The sequence below is a fragment of the Rattus rattus genome, chromosome 1 (assembly GCF_011064425.1).
Source record: "Rattus rattus isolate New Zealand chromosome 1, Rrattus_CSIRO_v1, whole genome shotgun sequence".
Lineage (NCBI taxonomy): Eukaryota > Metazoa > Chordata > Mammalia > Rodentia > Muridae > Rattus > Rattus rattus.
In genome coordinates this window covers 154,743,105-154,761,285 of record NC_046154.1, presented here as the reverse complement: position 1 = coordinate 154,761,285, position 18,181 = coordinate 154,743,105, and the positions used below count along the sequence as shown (strand labels likewise).

Here is an 18,181-nt window from a genome sequence, read left to right as displayed (position 1 = left end):
CGTTAAGAACAAGCAGTGGCTAGATCACTTCAGGTATCCAGGAGTCCCTTTCTCCCCTCCCCCCCCAGGCCTCCAGTCGCGGCTGTTCCCAGAGGACGTTGACGCGCCTGAACTCTAACCCGAGGCACGAAACTCCGAGGTCACCACCGCCAGCCCAGAGATTTCGCTGGCCAGTCGCACTTGCCGACGGGCGTCTAGGACAGCCACTTACAGATAAGTTCCCGCCCACACACACCAACCAACTACCGAGGGGCGGGGCTTGAAGCCACAGCCCACGGCCGCTCCCTTACAGTCGCTTGCTTACTCCAACTCCCATTGACCGGCGTCTGAGACTACCAATGAGAATGTAGATCACGCCTTCACAAGTGGAACCCGAGCTGTCCAATGTCAGCTCGGACGCCCACCCAAATCCAAATAGCCCAATCCGCGTTGCTGATTGCGGCGGGTTCGAGGGGTGGGGCTTAAAGCTACAGCCAACTGCCGCGCACGTCAGCTCCGCGAGGGGCGTGTCCACCGTTGAGACGTGCGACGACGGCGCGGCGCAGGGCGGTAAACAAGATGGCGGCGGCGTGTCGGTCTAGGAAAGGGGAGGCGGCTCACAGCGCCCGCGAGTGAGGCGCGAGCCTCCGAGGGCGGTGTCGGCGTGGAGTTTTCTCTCGCGGACAGCATCTTTCTGCCTGGAGTTCGACTCCCCCCTCGCCGCTCCCGCCTCCTGCCTGTCACGCGGCGGCTAGGCGGCGAGGGGGACGCGCCGCCCGGGGTGGTTTTCTCCCCCCTTGGTCCCCGGAAGATTTCCTGTCCCGACTTCGTGCCCGCGACTTGTGGGTGTCCCGCGTCCGGGTGGAGTTTGCGCCCCGAGAAGTAGTGGAACTAAGGGGCCGCGCGCGGCGTCGGCGCGGGCCGGACATGGACGGAGCGGACCGGCCTCGACGCGGCCGCCTGGGCCCCTGAGCGCGGGGCCCAAGTGGCGACCATGACCTAGCGGCCCGCGCGCCGCGACGGCGGACCGTCGCCTCCGTCGGAAGCAGCGTCCCCGGGGACCCGAATTAGGGGGACGCGAGGGTTGGGGGGGGGCTCATTGCTTTTTTTTTTTTATTCTTATTTTCATTTTTTTCTCCCTGAGCACCTAGAAGAAAAGGGGAAAATCAAAAGTGAAGAATTGGCGCCCAGGAAACGGACGTGGACCCGGTTGTGGGGACCGGGAGGGTTGTGGAGGTCGTTCCTTTTCCCCCCCATTCCTTTTTTCCCCCTTCTTGAACATTTGGAAGAAGCGGGTGGGGGAAATTTGAACTTGAAAAGAATTGGCGCTCCCGAAGGGGACGAGGACAAAGAGTGGGCCAGGATGGACGTGGCGGACCCCCAGCCGTTGGGCCTGTTCCCCGAGGGCGAGCTAATGTCGGTGGGCATGGACACCTTCATCCACCGCATCGACTCCACCGAGGTGATCTACCAGCCGCGCCGCAAGCGCGCCAAGCTCATCGGCAAGTACCTGATGGGGGACCTGCTCGGGGAGGGCTCGTACGGCAAGGTGAAGGAGGTGCTGGACTCCGAGACCTTATGCCGCAGGGCGGTCAAGATCCTCAAGAAGAAAAAGCTGCGCAGGATCCCCAATGGCGAGGCCAACGTCAAGAAGTAGGTGCCAAGGGCCTGGGGCCGACGTGGGTGCTGCTGCCTTGAACTCCTTGGGCAGCCCTTCCTCCACTTTTTGGCTCTTCACTTTCCTCTAACCTTCGTTCCCTTCTCTTTTCCTCCTTTTCCTCCCCTTTCCTTTCACTATCTTATCTACCCAATCTCTCCCTGAGCGTCACCTCGGGGGTCAGTGTGCTGGGGCAGCCCGAAGGACTGTCCTAGCCGGAGGTCGTGTGGCCGACTGTGCCTCCAGCCCTCCTCTTTGGGCCAGGTCCTGGCGCAAGTCGGGCCTGCCTTCTTTGGCGGGCGTTGCCAGGCGGGTGGCTCGTTTGTTTACACAGAGGGAACCGGCAGGGCCAAAAATAATGGTGATTTGGGGTGAAAGGGGGTGGATAGCCAGCCAGTGCTGGCCCGGGTCCCTGCAATATCCTGCCTAGTTGGCATTGCTGGGCCGTGGGGACTCTTTATCGCCTGCCCGGCTTGGCGGAACTTGGGAAACTTCACCTACCGGCTTCCGAGAAGGGGCCTTATCTTTGGGGCCTGCATTGGCGACGCGCTGCCAAACTGACCTTGCCTGTGGTCCTGTCCCAGGAAAGGCTGGCTGGCAGCTTCTTGCTTTTGCCAGCTGTGCACTGTTCTGAGTGGTACCCACAGGAAGGCAGGCAGATACTCAGGAACCGATGTGTGGACCCAGCGGTGGAGCCGGGCGGGCGGGTGGGTGTCCTCAGGATCTGCTTTGCCTTCTTTGTAGGAGTGGTCCTAGGTTAGTCTTGCACTGGGGAACCGTGGGGACCCAGCATCAGGTGTGCCTTCAGTGAGTTCAGAACCCTGAGCTGGGGAAAACCTGGTTCGAAAAATTTGTCTGTAAGGTGGAGGTGCCATAGGCTGCTCCTCTCTGGGTGGTGTCTGCTGATCTCCCAGGCAAGTGGCCCCTTTGGCTTCAGGGTAATGGTCCTGTCTGGAGGCCCAGACCTGCGTCCTGGCTTGGGCTAGCAGCATTCATGGGCACATGGCAAGCCTGCGTGCTCTCTCTGCCTGTGACAGCTCCAGAGCTCTATGTGGAGTTCATAGCCAGGACTCAGGTGCTGCTGCCTTAGGCTTCCTGCCGTCTGTACCCAGTACTGCCAGGCTGGGGTGTGACTGCAGAGCCCGGCAGGTTCAGGTGAGAGAAATTGGTCTCTAGACCCTGAAGTGGCCCCTTTGGGGAAGTACAGGAGTGATAGTGTGAGCTTAGAGAGACGCTGGACACAGCCCACTGGAGGTCAGTAGGGTGCTATAAGGAGCCTGCACTGTTCCTCAAGCCAGGAGTTGGTCTGGGCAAATGGGTACATACAGTCGTCATAGTGCTAGAGAGACTGAGGGAGGAACATTGCTTCTGTTTGTAGACCAGCCAGGGATGCATGGGAAAACTTGGTTTCATGAGGAAAACTGGGGTTGGTAGGATGCTCAGTGGGTAAGTGCCCCAAAGTCTGGAAGGTGAAAGCAGACCCAGCTCCTACAAGTTTGCTTTGACCTCCATATGTGTGTGCGCGCGCACACACACACACACACACACACACACACACACACACACACACACGGGCAGGAAAGATAAAAGCCAGGAGGAGAAACTGAGGCAAAAGCTTCGGACTGGCAAACTGCCCTGCTCTGAGGTCCTTGAATGGCAGGACACAAAGCCAGGTGTTTCTAGGGGAGTGCTGGTGTTACCCACTGCCTGAATGACTCGTGCAGTGGAAACCCTAAGGTTTCGGGCACCTGCTGGTGTGCACAGAGCCACAGCATGGAAGGGGCAGCTTGGCGACAGCTGGTGCAGGCAGAAAGGCCCCTTTGTCTGTTGGAGCTTAATAGACTGCACTCATGTTGTCTCTCTTGTGGCGAAGTGTCTGGAACTTTCCAGGCAAGCCTCTGGGGTCCTGTCATCCAGTCTGCACACAGAGCTTTCTCCTCTCAGGACCAGAGTGGAGTAGTGTGATGCCTTCGTTTCTGGGAAGGCTGAAGGGACCTGTGCACTTTGGTTCCTGTCACACACACACACACTCATTCACCCGTGAGAAGTAGCAAGATCTTTTTTTTTTTAATGTTTATTTTTATTTTTTAATGCTGTTTTGCCTGCATAGACATCTGTGTCGGATTCCCTGGAACAGGAGTTAGAGACCATTGTGAGCTGCTCTGTGGGAACTGAACCCAGGTCCTTGGAAGAGTAGCCAAGTCCTCTTGGCCGCTGATCCACCTCTCCAGCCTTAAGTAGCAAGTTCTTATACCAGCCAAGGGGAGAGCTGGAGTTGCTGCTGACCTGCTGGCTCTGCAGCTGTGGCTTTAACCCCACCCCCCTCAAGAGTGCTATGGTTGTTCTGCTCTGCCTTACCTGGGGAGGGGGGGCCGTGTGAACCCCCTGGGTGCATGGGCCTTGTTGCTTGTGCATAGACTTCTGAGATCCTCCAGATGGGACAAGTTGGAAAGCCACCCCAGAAGATGGCAGGTGAGGCTCTTCGAGCCTCATGTCTGCATGCTGCAGTGGAAGGCACAGACCTAGTGAGAACTGGCCACCTGACGCCCTCACCATGACCCAGGAGAACGCTTTTGTACATTTGCTCTTTTTGTCTTTTGTTTTGTTTTTTAAAATTTACTTATTTTATATATAAGTACACTGTAGCTGTCTTCAGACACACCAGAAGAGGGCATCAGATCCCATTACAGATGGTTGTGAGTCATCATGTGGTTGCTGGTACTTGAACTCATGACCTCTGGAAGAGCAGTCAGTGCTCTTACCCACTGAGCTCTCTCCAGCCTCGTTTGCTTCTTGTTTATGTTTTTGTTTTCTTGTATCTTTTGTTTTTTGTTGTTGATGTCTTCCTTTTTTAGATTTGTCCCTCACTCCTGGCACCCCCAGCCCCACCCACCCCCACCTCCACCCCAGGCTGTGTAGCCCTGGCTGTCCTGGAGCTCACTCTGTAGCCCAGGCTGGCCTGGAACTTATAAGATATACTGCCTCCAGAGTGCTGGTGTGACAGATGTCCGGCCACCACTGCCTGACCATTTGGATTTGCTTTTATGCATGTGTGTGTATAGAGGCTGGTGGTTGGGGATGCACGTGTGCCTGTGGAGGCCTGGAGAGCATCAGCTGCAGGAGCGGGACTTGGGAGCTGACTAACATGGTACTCGCAACTGAACTCAGGTCCTCTGCAAGAGCCAAAGACATTCTTAATCACCGAACCATGTTTTGAGTCCTCAGAGATGTCTCATGTAGGCCAGGCTGGTCTCCAGCTTGCTATGTAGTTGTGGATGACCCAGTCAGTGTCTCCTGAGCAGTGGGCTGATGGCTGGGCACCATCATGTAAGGCATTTAGTTTTCTTCTGTAAGGCAGGGTCTTGTCGGAATGCTTGATCTTAAGCTCTGGGCCTCAGGCTTCCTCCAGCTCTGCACGTGTGGCATCACCATTTGCTTGCTCTTTGCTAGTTGCAGGTTATGGATGGCCAGCTGTGCCTGTGTTCTTTTTTTTTTTTTTTTTTTTTCCCCTTTTTTTTTTTTTTTTTGGTGCTGGGGCCTGAACCCAGGGCCTTGCACTTTGCTAAGCAAGTGCTCTACCACTGAGCTAAATCCCCAACCCCTTTGAGCTAAATCCCCAACCCCACCTGTGTTCTTTCAGTCCACTAAGGTGGTGGCTCCTGCTGGCCCTTGCTCTTGACCCTCCAGTGGTTAGGGCTGAGGGCCCTGCTGCCAAAAGCTGGGTCCTGGCAGTATGGATCATGCTTAGTTGAGCTGCTTGTCCTTTACAATTTGTCTGGCCACCATCTCTCTTTGGGGACAGGGAACACCTGCCTGGGCAGAGTGGCTTGTGCTGGATGGCTACTGTTGCTGAGACAGTGCAGTCAGGGTGCTCAGCTGTTGGTTGTCACTGCCTGTCCCGATCTGCACCTGTCTGGGTTGCTGGGACCATGGGAGATGCTGGCAGCTATCCAGGGACAATTGGAGGCCATTCCATGGTGACTGCCTGGCTGTGTGATGTGGACTGTGCATAGTTGGGACGTTAGCGAGTTGTGGGAAACATAGCCAACAACCAATTTCGTTGGTTTTCAGCCCTCAGCTCATAGAGCATCCAAAGCAGACTCAACAGCTGCTCATGCTGCCTGCCTGAGGGACAGTGCTGGGAGGCGACCCTGTGTGCCTGCATACATGTATGTGCATGTGGTATCCAGAGGGCAGCCTCAGGTGTCACTTCTCAGTCAGTGCCTGGGACCTGGAACCTGTCACTAGACAGGTGACAGGGCTCACAGGTGTGCAGCAGCAGTCAGATTTTTATGGTGTTGGGAGATGTCAGGTTCTCACGTATGCTTGCAGAGATTTCCTGTGTCTACAGTCCACTGTCAGCTGGTTTCCTTGGCAGGGAATTGGTGCTTCCGTGAGTGACCCATGTTGTTCCACAGACCCTTGCCAGGCAGCCAGTGCACTGAACTCTGGGGTAGGGTGGAGCGCTAGCATCTGCTGTGCAGACAGAGTTCGGGACTCTGCGTGGGCCACACTTTCCCAGTGCCAGGCAGGTGGCTGTCAATGAGCTCTGCCACCTTGAGAACTGAGAAGTGCCCCTCTCCTGAGTTTAGGGTCTGTCTAGGATGTGGGATGCCTGTGACAGCCTGGTGTTTTGTCAGCTCCAGCAGGTTTGTAGTCTCAGCTTTGTGTAGTTGCTCAGAGGGCAGGACTGTGCGCATGTCCTTCCTGGGCCTTGACTGGGCTGCCCGAGAGGAGCTTGGATGGGACCTAGGGGAAGTCTGGGGCTTCCTCCCTGGCCTGGGCTCTGAGGTGCTGAGCTGGACTCCTGCTTCCTCCCACACCAGTGCACAGCTGGCTTCTCTTAGCATCGTTTCCTGTTGTTTCTGAACAGGGCTCGCTCTGTGGCCCAGGTTGATCTGGGGGTCTGCTTTGTTGAAGACTACAAGCTTGTGTACAGCACCGTGTGGCTTCCTTCTTCTCACCTGCTTTTCTTGGTTACCTAAAAGAGACCCTGAACACAGGGAGGGTGGCAAAAACCCTGAAGCCAAGTGGTTGGGGTCCTTCCTGGTCTGAACCTGCCTGGGCTCTCTGGCTGTCTTATGCTCTCAAGCACTTTCCTGTGGGTGAGAGTTGGGTGCTGGGGGTTTCAGTAATATGTGTGTGTGTGTGTGTGTGTTTTAATGAAAACTTTTTATGTGTGAGTGTTTTGCCCATATTTATGCTGTAATGTACCTGGGGAACCAGAAGAGGGCACCAGATCCCCTGGAACTGGAGTTCCGGATGGTTGTGAGCCATTGTGTGAGTGCTGGGAACTGAACCAGGGTCATCAAGAAGAGAGCGTTTACCTGTTGAGCCATCTCTCCAGCATCCCAGGTTAGCCTCAAACTCATAATTCTCCTGTTTCAGCCTCCTAAGTGTTGGGTTACAGATACATAGCACCATGTCCAGTCCTCAGGATGCTGGGACACTGTCTCATATACTTGTCTACTTGCTGTCACCCAACACCAGACTAAGGCTACTTAGGAAGGAAGTGATTGCAGGCAGAGTTCCTCCCTGTGGGGGAGGCCTGGCAGCAGAACTGGGAGGCGCCTGATGACATCACATCATATCTGCAGGCAGGAGACAGACTCCCCCTCAACCCATTTTTGGGGGGTAGGACTTTGTCCTTGCTCAGTCTAATCTGGAGACTCCCTCAGACTTCGCCAGTGCCTGTAGAATTGATCACCATTAACCAGCACATCATCTGCTGTGTAACAAACTTCTGGAGAGATGCTACGCACTGTCTGCTTAGCCCAGGTAGGGAGCCCACAACAGACCCAAGTATGAGGACCACCAAAGTCTTATGTGGTGAACCAGTGAGTTTTACTGGGGTTACTTACAGGAGCAGAGTGACTCGGAGACAGCTGCATCCCCAAGGAGTGACTCCCAGAGCTGGGAACCTGGAGCACAGCCTGCAGGCAGTTTGTGACAGGCTGGAGAGTGTCCTCTCCAGGTGGCTCGTTCTAAATGTCTTCCAGTAGTGACATTTTAAAAAATGCTGGCATTTTGGTTTAAGAAACACAGAAATGGGGACTGAAGATATGGATGGCTTAGTGGTTAAGAGCATATAAGAACGTGCTTTCATTTTAACCCCAGGCGTGGGATGTGGGGCTGCTTCAGACTGTCCGCAGCAGCTGACTATGATTTGTCTTGAGCTCTAGCAGAGGCGTGGTTTTGCCAGCTGCAGACAGTTTCTGAGATTGTATGACATTTGGAATTCTGGAGACTTTTCAGTGGGTATACAAAAGTGAGTCCCACCCCCAACCCCACGCAAGGTTGGTGATCTAATTAATGAGGTTGGTTGCAGTTTGCTAGTAGCCAGGGTTGAAGATGAAACAAAAGGAAAGAAATTAGATTCATGGAGTTTCCTAGTTACTCTCTTCCCTCTACCCTTTCTTCTCTCCTATCCAGTGTTAGGGTGTGAAAAGTGGGGGGGGGGGAGAGATAAAAGGTGAGGAAGGAGAACCCACAAAGTAACAGCCTAGCTACAAAGGGGCTTCCGGCATCTGGTCAGTTTCATGGACTTCCTGAAGCTGTTCAGTGTTGTTAGTTATCTACCTTCTGGTTGGTTTGTTTGCTTGTATGTTTTTGGATTTTTTGGTTTTGTTTTGTTGGCTTCTGGAGATAAGGTTTTTCTGTGTAGCCCTGGCTATCCTGGACCACTACTAACTGGCTTTGTAGACCAGGCTAGTCTGAACTGAGATCCATCTGCCTTTGCTCCTGGTTCCCCCAAGTGCTGGGGTGCCCCCCACCCCCAATGCCAAGCTATGTTGTTTACCTTTTTTTTTTTTTTTTTAAATTTATTCATTTATTATATGTAAGTACACTGTAGCTGTCTTCAGATACACCAGAAGAGGGCATCAGATCTCTTTACAGATGGTTGTGAGCCACCATGTGGTTGCTGGGAATTGAACTCATGACCTTTGAAAGAGCAGTCGGGTGCTCTTAACCTCTGAGCCATCTCTCCAGCCCTGTTGTTTACCTTTTATCTTAGATTCCCTGCTGGATTTCAGTTTAGGAAAATTCCACAAAACACCATCTCAACTTGTGTGCACAGGAGGGGATGGACCACGCCACACACAGGTGCATGCTCTCACACACAGCACACAGGCTGTCCTGGAACTAACTATGTATACCAGGCTAGCTTTGAACTCAAAGAGATCCGCCTGCCTCTGCCTTCTGGGTGGGGATTAAAGGCGTGTGCCACATGGCTGGCTATTGGCTTCTACTTACTTGTTTTGCAGTGCCTCTGTAGGGTACAGCTGTCATCTGACTCACTCAAATGTCCCCTCTACCTTGACTGACATCTGTATTGGTATGAGTATTGGCCTCTCTCTATCACAGTCAACTGAGGTGGCATCTGCCTCAGCTCGCACCTCCCTCTTAGGCTTCAAGCCCTGCCTTTGTGACAGTCTCTGCTGCGATGTGGGGCTATCAGAATGGGAGCCTTGTTTTCTACAGTAACTGCTTGGAAGTCACTGTGGAAGTGGGTACTGCTGGGGTCTGTGGGTTGCATCATGCTGTACCTGACCACTGCTCCGGGCGGCTTTGAGTTGGTTTCCCAGAAACCCCAATCCCAAGACACCTCTGAATGTGTATCCAGCCTGTGCTGTTTCCCTTTCATGTCTGTGGTTCCTAGGGACAGAAAGTGAACTAGGGTTGAGGCCGAAGTCCACTTGTACCCACCACATTGAGGAGGGATAGTTGTGTCCCAGTGTAGACTGACTCCATAAATACCATGTGCCTACACTCAGTGGGGGGGCACTGTTGAACTTGGGCCCAGGAGTGGGGGGTGAAAGTGCAGTGCTCAGAGCAGAGCATCTTTTCCCTTCTGGCCTATGACCAGGCCAGATCAGGAAGAAGACAGCCGAGAACATAGGATGGATGTCCGTCCATCCGTCCAGAAGGTTGTGCTCAGGGAGACTTCTGAAAGAAGGGGAGTCTGGGGTGGTAAAGGCAGGCTAAGGAGAGGCACTGTCTATCCAGCTGAGCTTTTGGGTGAGGGTGCAAACCACAGAGTATCATGCTGCCCTCACCCATCATGGCATGCTAGCTAGCCTCTTGGAGAATGTGCAGTGTCTCTGTCACCACTCTCTAGTCCATATGTTCCATCACCCTAAAGGAAGTCCCTGTGAGCTGTCCACTACAGCCATAGCCCTATGCTCCAGTGAGTTCTTCTGTCTCTGGAATCACTCGTTCAGACATCTGCTATTGTGGAGGCCCATACTGTGTGGCCTTCTTGTGTTGGTCTCTCACTGGGCTGAGAAGTCTTCAGGGCCCCTCTAAGCCATGACAAGTATAGGAGCCTTGTTCCTGTTCACACCTGTGTGATACTTCATTATGTAGGTGGGTCATGTTGTGGTATCTGTCCATGTGTGAAAGCTGGCCTGCCCCTTTAGCAGCTGGGCGACTTCTCTGATGAGGCTGTGATGGGTGCTATGCATGTACTTGGAGCTTCTGATATCGGGGTGCTGGGTTAGTACCTGGGTATCATACCTGAGCTAAGGGAAGCCAGTGGCCCCATCAACCTGTTGGACAGTAGCTCTCATGTGGGACCAGTGCCTTCCTCGATAGTACCATGGTGGCTGTTGCTGCTGTTGCTGGTTTCTGGGCTGACCTTCCACTGGGGGAAATCCAGGGTGTGAGGTGGGACAGTATTGGGAGAAGGCCCTGTGGCCCTTTTAGCCTAGCTCCAGGCACATCAGGTGCTGACCTGTGCCACCTTATATGGAGCTTTGCTTCTACAAAGCAATCTTAGTGTCCCCGCGGTCCCTCTTGGCTATGGCCTGAAACCACCACAGCCCAGGTGACTGTTCTCTCCCTGGGACTGAGCCAGGTGTCACAGGCAAACAAGCTCAACCCCCACCTTCCCCACTGTCCAGTGTGCTCCCACATGGCAGCTCTGCCATGACTAGATGTAGGCTTCTCACAGCAGACAGGGTCAGCTGAGCAATGTCCTCTGTTGCAGGGAGATCCAGCTGCTGCGGCGGCTGCGGCATCGGAATGTGATCCAGCTTGTGGATGTGCTGTACAATGAGGAGAAGCAGAAGATATATCCTGTGGGATGGAGTAGGGTGGGGCGGTCCCCTGTACAGTAGGGACTGGGAGGAACCTTCTGCTAGACTGCAGTTTAGTGCTGTGTGTCATCCCGTGGTGCCTGTCAACTCAGCAGGCAGGGTGAACAAGACATGGGGCTCCTACCTTGTGCTAGCCTAGTCTGACCAATGTGACTGGAACTGGGCATGGCCTCACAGGTACTTGAGGGCCTACATATATTGACAGTGCCCCCGTTCTAGAGGTTTCCATGCTGTCCCTTCCCAGAGGTAGAGTTTGCACAGCCTACACCATGTCTGGGTAGTCCTGGGAGCATTCTGAGAACCAAGTACCCTGTAGTTGGCTGCAGTCCTAACTCCCAGGTTCCCATCCTTCCCAGTAGTGAGTAGGCCAGCTTATTTCTAGTCCTGTTGTGACCTATGCTGACTCCATGTGGTCCAAAGCCTTACAGGCATGTGGCAGTGGCTTTTGAGTACTGATAGGGAACACAAGATGACTGGAGATTAGAGTGGTGGTGGTCTGCTAGCCCAGCGGGGCCCTGCACCCTTAGCAACGTCTTCTACCTCAGTTGCCCTGGGATTTCAGGGCATTCCAGACTCCCAGGCCTGGTGTGTGCTGCTTTCCTTAGCGCCCTACGTATATGGTGATGGAGTACTGCGTGTGTGGCATGCAGGAGATGCTGGACAGTGTGCCAGAGAAGCGCTTCCCCGTGTGCCAAGCTCATGGGTGAGTGCCCTGTGGGTGCAGGAGGACCAGCCATTATCAGGAAACTCAGATGTTTCTGGCCCCTAGTTTTTAGCCCAGCCAATGTGCTTGGGGTTACCCTCTTGTAAGCCCTGTGGGCCCACTGCCCTGCAGAGAGGCATAGTGGCTCTGAGGCCTGATCAACCCTTCCACGTTCGGTTAACAGAATCAAGGGAAGGGGAGGAAATGAAGCCAGATGGGAAACCTGGCTCCCTGAGCCTGGACAGCAGTGACTGTTAGTTGCCCTGTGTGATTTTCAGTGGGCCCTAGCCTTCTATCAAGTCTGTCTGCCTGAGCCCTAAACACTTATCCCCTTGTGGGCCAGGCCTCATGAGTCTTCCAAAGTTCATAGCAGACTTATGTAGGCACTGTGGTGTGGGCTGGGACCCTGTGGGGCCTGAGCCAGTCCCACCCATTCAGGTACTTCCGCCAGCTGATTGACGGCCTGGAGTACCTACACAGCCAGGGCATTGTTCACAAGGACATCAAGCCGGGCAACCTGCTCCTCACCACCAATGGCACACTCAAGATCTCCGACCTCGGTGTTGCCGAGGTAGGCCCCGTGTGCAGGGATCCTGGGCCGCTTCTCCTGAGCTGCCCTGACTCTCACTGCCCTGCAGGCCTTGCACCCTTTCGCTGTGGATGACACCTGCCGGACCAGCCAGGGCTCCCCAGCCTTCCAGCCTCCAGAGATTGCCAATGGACTGGACACCTTTTCAGGTTTCAAGGTGGACATCTGGTCAGCTGGGGTCACACTGTGAGTGTCTTGTATGTACCCTGTAGCAGAAGGGGGTAGAGGGAGGGGGCTGTGAATGTTCTCTAGTATTCTTGGGCCTTTCGACCTACAGGGTGTGGCCAGAAGGTTGGACATTCCAGGTCTGTGGGTGTAGTTTCCCTCCACACACCATCCCACAGGTGTACAGTGTACAGTGCCATGGCTGCACATCTGCCAGTTAACATGTGTCCTCTCTGGGAGTTGGGGGCACCTGGCCTCTGGTCTCCAGTGTGGCCAGCACTGATGCTCTTTTCCTGTGTGAAGCTACAACATCACCACGGGCCTGTACCCATTTGAGGGGGACAATATCTACAAGCTCTTTGAGAACATCGGGAGAGGGGACTTCACCATCCCTTGTGACTGCGCTCCACCACTCTCTGACCTACTCCGAGGTGGGCATCTCTAATCACACCAATGTCAGACAGCCAGGGACAGAGCCCCTGGTCTGTGGAGGGTTCTGACCCAACTGACAGGACAGCCCGTCTGCTGGGGTGGGAGGTTTCTAAGATCGTTTACTTCTCCAGTGGCAGAGTGGGTGTTGGGAGTCTCAATGCTATGTCCCTGCTACCTATTGCTAGCTCACTGAGGCCTAGCTGCTCACCAGCGGGAAATGGTGGGGTGGGGCTGTGGCACAGAGCAGGCAGGCAGGCACCTGCTACCCTCTCAGACATCCCTTCTGTCATACAGGGATGCTGGAGTACGAGCCAGCCAAGAGGTTCTCCATCCGACAGATTAGACAGCACAGGTGAGTGTGGCTGGCCTGCCTGTGTCAGCCTGCCTAGGGGGTGAGCTGAGGGATGGTCTCAGTGTATGTCGCAGGAGTTGGGATTTGTGCATTGTGTTGTGTGCATTGATGACCTGAGAAGGCTGTGTGTGAACATGGGGTACGAAGGGGGTGCCCAGGGCAGGCTATGGGTAAGAAGTCCTTCCAGGTTCCCCTACCTTTAATCTATCTGTAAAGGAGTGCAGGCAGCTGTGTGGCTAAGAAGTTGGAGATTCAGGCCCTGAATTTGGAGGCAGATCCTCTCATGGTGGGGAGGGCGTAGATAGGGAGGTGTCACTCTGGCCCCCAGCTGGTCCTTGGCCATCTGGACATGAGAATGATGTATCTAGGGAGGCCAGCAGAAAGCGTGAGGCGTGGTGTCTTTGCTCAACTCAAGGGTGAGAGCCTTCTGGGTGGCAGGGGAGCCTCCTGTCCTTTGTTTATTAACCAGCTGGTCGGAGCCCTGGGTCCAGGCGTTGTCGCTTGTGTTGTCCCCAGCCCTCTTGCCACTTCCATGCTAGACTGAGACTGGCTCAGCTGGGTGTTCCCCAGGGAGGGCTTTAGCCTACCCTTGTTCAAGGCGGGTGGTGCAGACTGTAGGTGCAGGGACCAGATCACCCACCCGAGTCCAAGGTGCTATGGCTGTCATCAGTAGGCAGTGGGGTTTTTTTGGAGGGGGAGGGTCAGTGTTGTGGGTGTTAGGCTACCTCAAGTCTGTAGCCTGAGTACTGAGGCCTTGCCAAGGGCAGCCATGGTATGGCCTCTGAGGCCGAGCGCCTGAGTCTCTGTCGCACTTGCCTTCTGCAGCTGGTTCCGGAAGAAACACCCGTTGGCCGAGGCTCTTGTGCCTATCCCCCCAAGCCCAGACACTAAGGACCGCTGGCGCAGCATGACCGTAGTGCCCTACCTGGAGGACCTGCATGGCCGTGCAGAGGAGGAGGAGGACGAGGACTTGTTTGACATTGAGGACGGCATCATCTATACCCAGGACTTCACAGTGCCTGGTGAGTTGACTGGGCGCAGCTCACGCTGGAGCTTGTGCCTTTGTGCACTCTGGGGCTGGTCCTCTTCCCAAGGCTCCAGCTGATATGAGCCCCTAGGACTGCCAAAGCCATCCTGGTGGCTGTGGCATTCACTCAGGGCTGGCTGGAGGGCTCCCTTGGGCCCCATCTGCAGCTTCTTATGGCCTCCGTATGGCTGTGTCTAGCAGGAGGAGGGGACCCTGGAGGGCAGCGGGTAGGTGCCCTGAGACAGCCGCCTGAGGGAGGGTCCAGTGGCCCTCAGTCCTGGCCATGCCTGACCTTCTATCGCCTTCTTCCCCAGGTGTCGAGGAGACGGCCGAGTCAGGGCTTAGCGAGGACGCATGCGACACATGCATGTGGAAGAGCCAGGGCGCAGGCCTTCCTGGAGAGGAGCCCGAGGAGGGCTTCGGGGCCGTAGTGTAGCTCCCTGTCTGCTGCCCCACCCTTGTCTTCCATAAAGCTTTGTCCACTGTGTCTGCAGGGGATGCTTGCCGCGACTCCCTCCTCCCTCCTCCCTCCTCCTCCCTCCCTCCCTCCCGTCACTGCTCGTCATGACAGGCTTCCCTACCAGGGTTTCAAAGGACATGCCTGGGCCCAGGGCCTAGGGCAGGGTCTCAGCGTCAGGGTGGCCATCAGCCAGGGCTGTGGAGCCTTTGTTCCTGTGCCCCTCGGGCCAGCCCCACTCAGCTCCTGGCCTTTCAAACAGCCATGCGGGGAGGGTAAGGACCTTGGGCTACTGTGTCTCCTGTAGCAGATGAGTGTTCTGAAAGCAGTGCCCCCGCTGGGTGCCAGGTAGGCCCACAAGGACAGGTGTGCGCCTGATATTCAGTGTGGGCCTTGGCTGCAGCCCTTCCATCCCCATGTGGGAATAGTGTCTTCACTCTCACCTGGAGCCCTTGCCTACACTGTCCCACCGGCTCAGCTCTGAGCTGACAGCTGGTGCGGGGCAAGGCCCTCTTTCTTGCTGTGGGACCCTCTGCTGGGGAGCAGGTGCACGGAGATGCTGGCTGCATGAGGGACCCTCAAGGTTGCTGGGAAGGAAGGGACAACTGGGGAAGTACTGTACAGGGAAGTGATGGCACTCAGAGGGGAGCCTGGTTCCTCTGCCTACAGCAACAGCACAGGGCCTTTCTACTCAGTGTCTTGTGTGGATGGAGGAGGGGCAGAGTCCACCTGACCCCACGCCTACTCCTGTCCAGCATGAGCGCCTGGGTGGGTGCTGCCAGTGTGGCTGAGTAGGAGGCTCTGGGAGCAAGGGCAGTGGGGCTTGTGCTGGGTTCTCAGCCGCATTGCAGAGCACTGGGCTATGTAGTTACCTGTACACTCTGCCCACTGAAGCCTGGGGAGCTCAGAAGAGGTCCGTGCAGCCCAGCAGAGCATGCTGGGCCTGCACCCCCAGCTGGATGGTCTCCTTCCCCATGCTCTGCACATCTAGTAGCCCCCAGGCTGAGGGCTTCATCTCCTTGTGCCTGTTCTGAGGGTCTAGAGCCTGGCTCCCTTGGAGAGCTCTGTGAGCTGGTGCTGGGCTACCCAGGCTAGACAGGCAGGTGAGCATGGGTGTGCTGCAGGAGGGCCAGGGCATACCACTGGGAAGGTATGGCCTGGCTATCTTTGGAGCTACTGAGGGGTGGCACAGACCAGCCTCTGGTGCAATTGGGGCTGGCTGGACCCTGGGACTTTGAGCTGCCTGGCCCTTGGCTCAAGCTATGCTTGCCATCTTCCCGCAGGACAGGTCCTGGAAGAGGAAGTGGGTCAGAATGGACAGAGCCACAGCCTGCCCAAGGCTGTTTGTGTGAATGGCACAGAGCCCCAGCTCAGCAGCAAGGTGAAGCCAGAAGGCCGGCCTGGCACTGCCAACCCTGCACGCAAGGTGTGCTCCAGCAACAAGATCCGCCGGCTCTCGGCCTGCAAGCAGCAGTGACTGAGGCCTACAGGTGGGCAGGGGCCAGGATCCAGAGTCATGCTTGGTGTTCACAGTGGCCTCGCTCCTTCCCAAGGGCAGGGCTGCAGGGGGTGAGGCCACAGCCCTTACTATGTGCACAAAGAACCTTTCTGCTCTGGAGTGGCCAGTACCTGGGGCCTGGTGCTAAGTGGCCACCCATTCTACCAACAGTGTGTCGCCAGGATCTTTGGGCAGGTGTCCCGGCAAGACTGATTCCGGGCCTGTCTGTCCACACACTTCTGGACATTGGAGCCGAGGGCGGACCTGCCACCCCAGAAGCACTTTATGTCGAGACCACTGGCCGGCCTCGCCTGCATGCCGCCCTGCGAGCCTCGCTGTCTTTGGGTTGGTTTTTTTTTTTCTTCTTTTTTCTTCTTTTTTTTTTTTTTTTTAAATAAAACAGGAGGATTTGAGCTGTGGCTATGAGGATGTTTGGAAATAGGGAGCAGGCAGGGCACAGGGTGGCCTGCAGAGAAAACCCAGAGCGAACAAATATGCAGAGACATTTATGATCAACCAGACAACACGACCAACCACAGGGCGCAGGGCAGGGAGTGGGCGGGCACTCATGGCGAGGCTGCCCTATCTTTTGGCAATAAATAAAGCTTGGGAAACTTGAAGCTGCCACCGGGCTGTTCTGTCTCTGTGTTTAAAGCCCAAAGCTCGTGGGGAGGGATGGGACAGGCTGGAGCCTGTGCACATGCAGAGAGAGAGCGAGCAGGCGCAGTCGGTTATTGCTCGGAGAGGAAAGGTATAGCTGCTACAAAGTGCATACCATGGACAGGGGAAAGGATTAAGGATCTGGGGCGCGAGTTCCTCTCTGATCCTCAGTGCCCCGCAGTCACTTCCCCTCCAGTAGGTTCACGCATGCAGTGGCACTGCCAGCACGTGCTCACGAGTGTGGAGATTCGGCTGATCCTGGAGTGAGGCTGCACGCGCACCTCAGAACCTGCTCCACCCGCATCTGTGGCCAGAGGCTGGGTGCCGGGGGTCAACGGTATATGGACTCCAGAATCCAAGATCTTCATCCTCCCTGCAGCTGAGCCTGGGTCCGGAGGCCTTGTGCATCCGGAGGCCACTGCACCCTGCTAAGTGCCCGAGGGGACACTCTTTGTGCACACTTGGGATTTGGGCCGCGTACCCATGCACAGCAACCTCAGGTTGCTCCCGCTGTCGCCACCATTCCCACGGCGGCCCCACGTGCTGCCGGCAAAGCAGCCGAGAGGCAGGTCCAGTACACAGAGCTTAGGCTGGGCTGTGGTCAGGGGATGTAGGGGCAGCAGCAGCGACAATCAGCACCGGGGATGAGGCAACTGGCTCAGCAAGACGGGGAGAGAAGAGTCTCTCGTCGAGGCTAGCTGCTAGTTTGTCCAGCAGTGCCCCGGCGGGCTCAACACATAACCCAGAGCCTGGGCAACCACTGCCTCCACCACCAGGCTCCTCCTCAATGACGGGAATGGATGGGTCATCACCTGTGATGGGCGGCGCACGGCCTTCAGGAGGACAATCAACACTATCCCCGCGGCGTAAGGGGGCACGTGTGGGGCGGGTAGCCCCAGGGGGCGTGGCCACGCGTGCACCTCCGGGGTCGCTGTGCTGCCGGCCTCTCTGTTGCCATTGCTTCCGCGCATGAGTGTGAGGATGTGCACGTGCGCGGTGTCGCGGAGCATCATCAAAATGAGGATCGTGGCGCAGGAATTCATGGAAAAGAGCGTCCGTCTTCTCATCGATGCTGTAATCGCGGCGCGGCCTGCGTGGCCAGGCTCGCGGGCTGCGGGGAGGGCTCCGAGCTGGAGCAGGAAGTTCTGAAACTTCATCGCCAGCTCCACGTCCCTCGATGCTCGCGTAGCCACTGTCCATCTGTAACAGGCGGCGGGCTTCGCCGTCCTTAGGCCGCAAGGCAGGCGGAGACTCAGGAGGGGGCGGAAAGGCGGGTGCTGCGCCTCCACCCCCGGAACCCGAGCCCGAGCTATCGCCGCTGCGCACTGAGTCACGGTCATTGCCGCTACTGCTGTGGTCTGATGCAGTGGCTGCGTGGAGCTCGAGCGAAGCACGAAGGCTCCACAGATCACGGTAGCTGCACTGTGCATGCTCGGCGTCCTGCTCTTGCTGCGGGTCCTGCTGCTGCGCATGCTCGGGCCCCAAACTGATGCCATGCTCCGGAGGAGTCTCGGGGCTTCCTCCGCCCGCCGCCTCAGCTGCCTCTAGCCTGCAAGGCCAGGCC

General features: G+C 56.1%; 2 protein-coding genes across 4 annotated transcripts in view; one reads left to right on the top strand and one right to left on the bottom strand.

The window, feature by feature from the left end:
- The first annotated feature begins 523 nt into the window (after nt 1-523).
- On the top strand, nt 524-16,582 carry Stk11 (serine/threonine kinase 11). Of its 3 annotated transcripts, XM_032908273.1 has the most exons (10): nt 526-1,632; nt 10,626-10,709; nt 11,348-11,437; nt 11,876-12,008; nt 12,076-12,212; nt 12,495-12,622; nt 12,918-12,975; nt 13,801-13,997; nt 15,743-15,949; nt 16,129-16,582. In XM_032908273.1, the coding sequence occupies exons 1-9, from the start codon at nt 1,343-1,345 to the stop codon at nt 15,934-15,936; spliced, it is 1,311 nt and encodes a 436-aa protein (XP_032764164.1). In that variant the 5' UTR covers nt 526-1,342; the 3' UTR covers nt 15,937-15,949; nt 16,129-16,582. The 3 variants fall into 3 exon arrangements, with proteins under 3 accessions (XP_032764173.1, XP_032764164.1, XP_032764155.1); XM_032908282.1 differs by lacking the exons at nt 15,743-15,949; nt 16,129-16,582 and adding an exon at nt 14,317-14,489 and having other exon boundaries at nt 524-1,632; XM_032908264.1 differs by having other exon boundaries at nt 15,743-16,577.
- The window catches only part of Cbarp (CACN subunit beta associated regulatory protein), an 8,390-nt gene continuing 6,659 nt past the window's right edge, over nt 16,451-18,181 (bottom strand). The window contains exon 10 of the mRNA XM_032908249.1: nt 16,451-18,166. Within this exon, the coding sequence (XP_032764140.1) occupies nt 17,203-18,166 (964 nt within the window). The 3' untranslated portion in view covers nt 16,451-17,202. The remainder of the gene's footprint in view (nt 18,167-18,181) is intronic.

What these genes read in the sequence shown, in the direction of transcription:
- Stk11 (XM_032908273.1), top strand. Translation starts at nt 1,343, where the DNA reads ATGGACGTGGCGGACCCCCAGCCGTTGGGCCTGTTCCCCGAGGGCGAG. An exon ending in CCCGTGTGCCAAGCTCATGG is followed by an intron (nt 11,438 to 11,875) that starts GTGAGTGCCCTG and finishes CCACCCATTCAG; the next exon opens with GTACTTCCGCCAGCTGATTG. An exon ending in CCAGGACTTCACAGTGCCTG is followed by an intron (nt 13,998 to 15,742) that starts GTGAGTTGACTG and finishes ATCTTCCCGCAG; the next exon opens with GACAGGTCCTGGAAGAGGAA.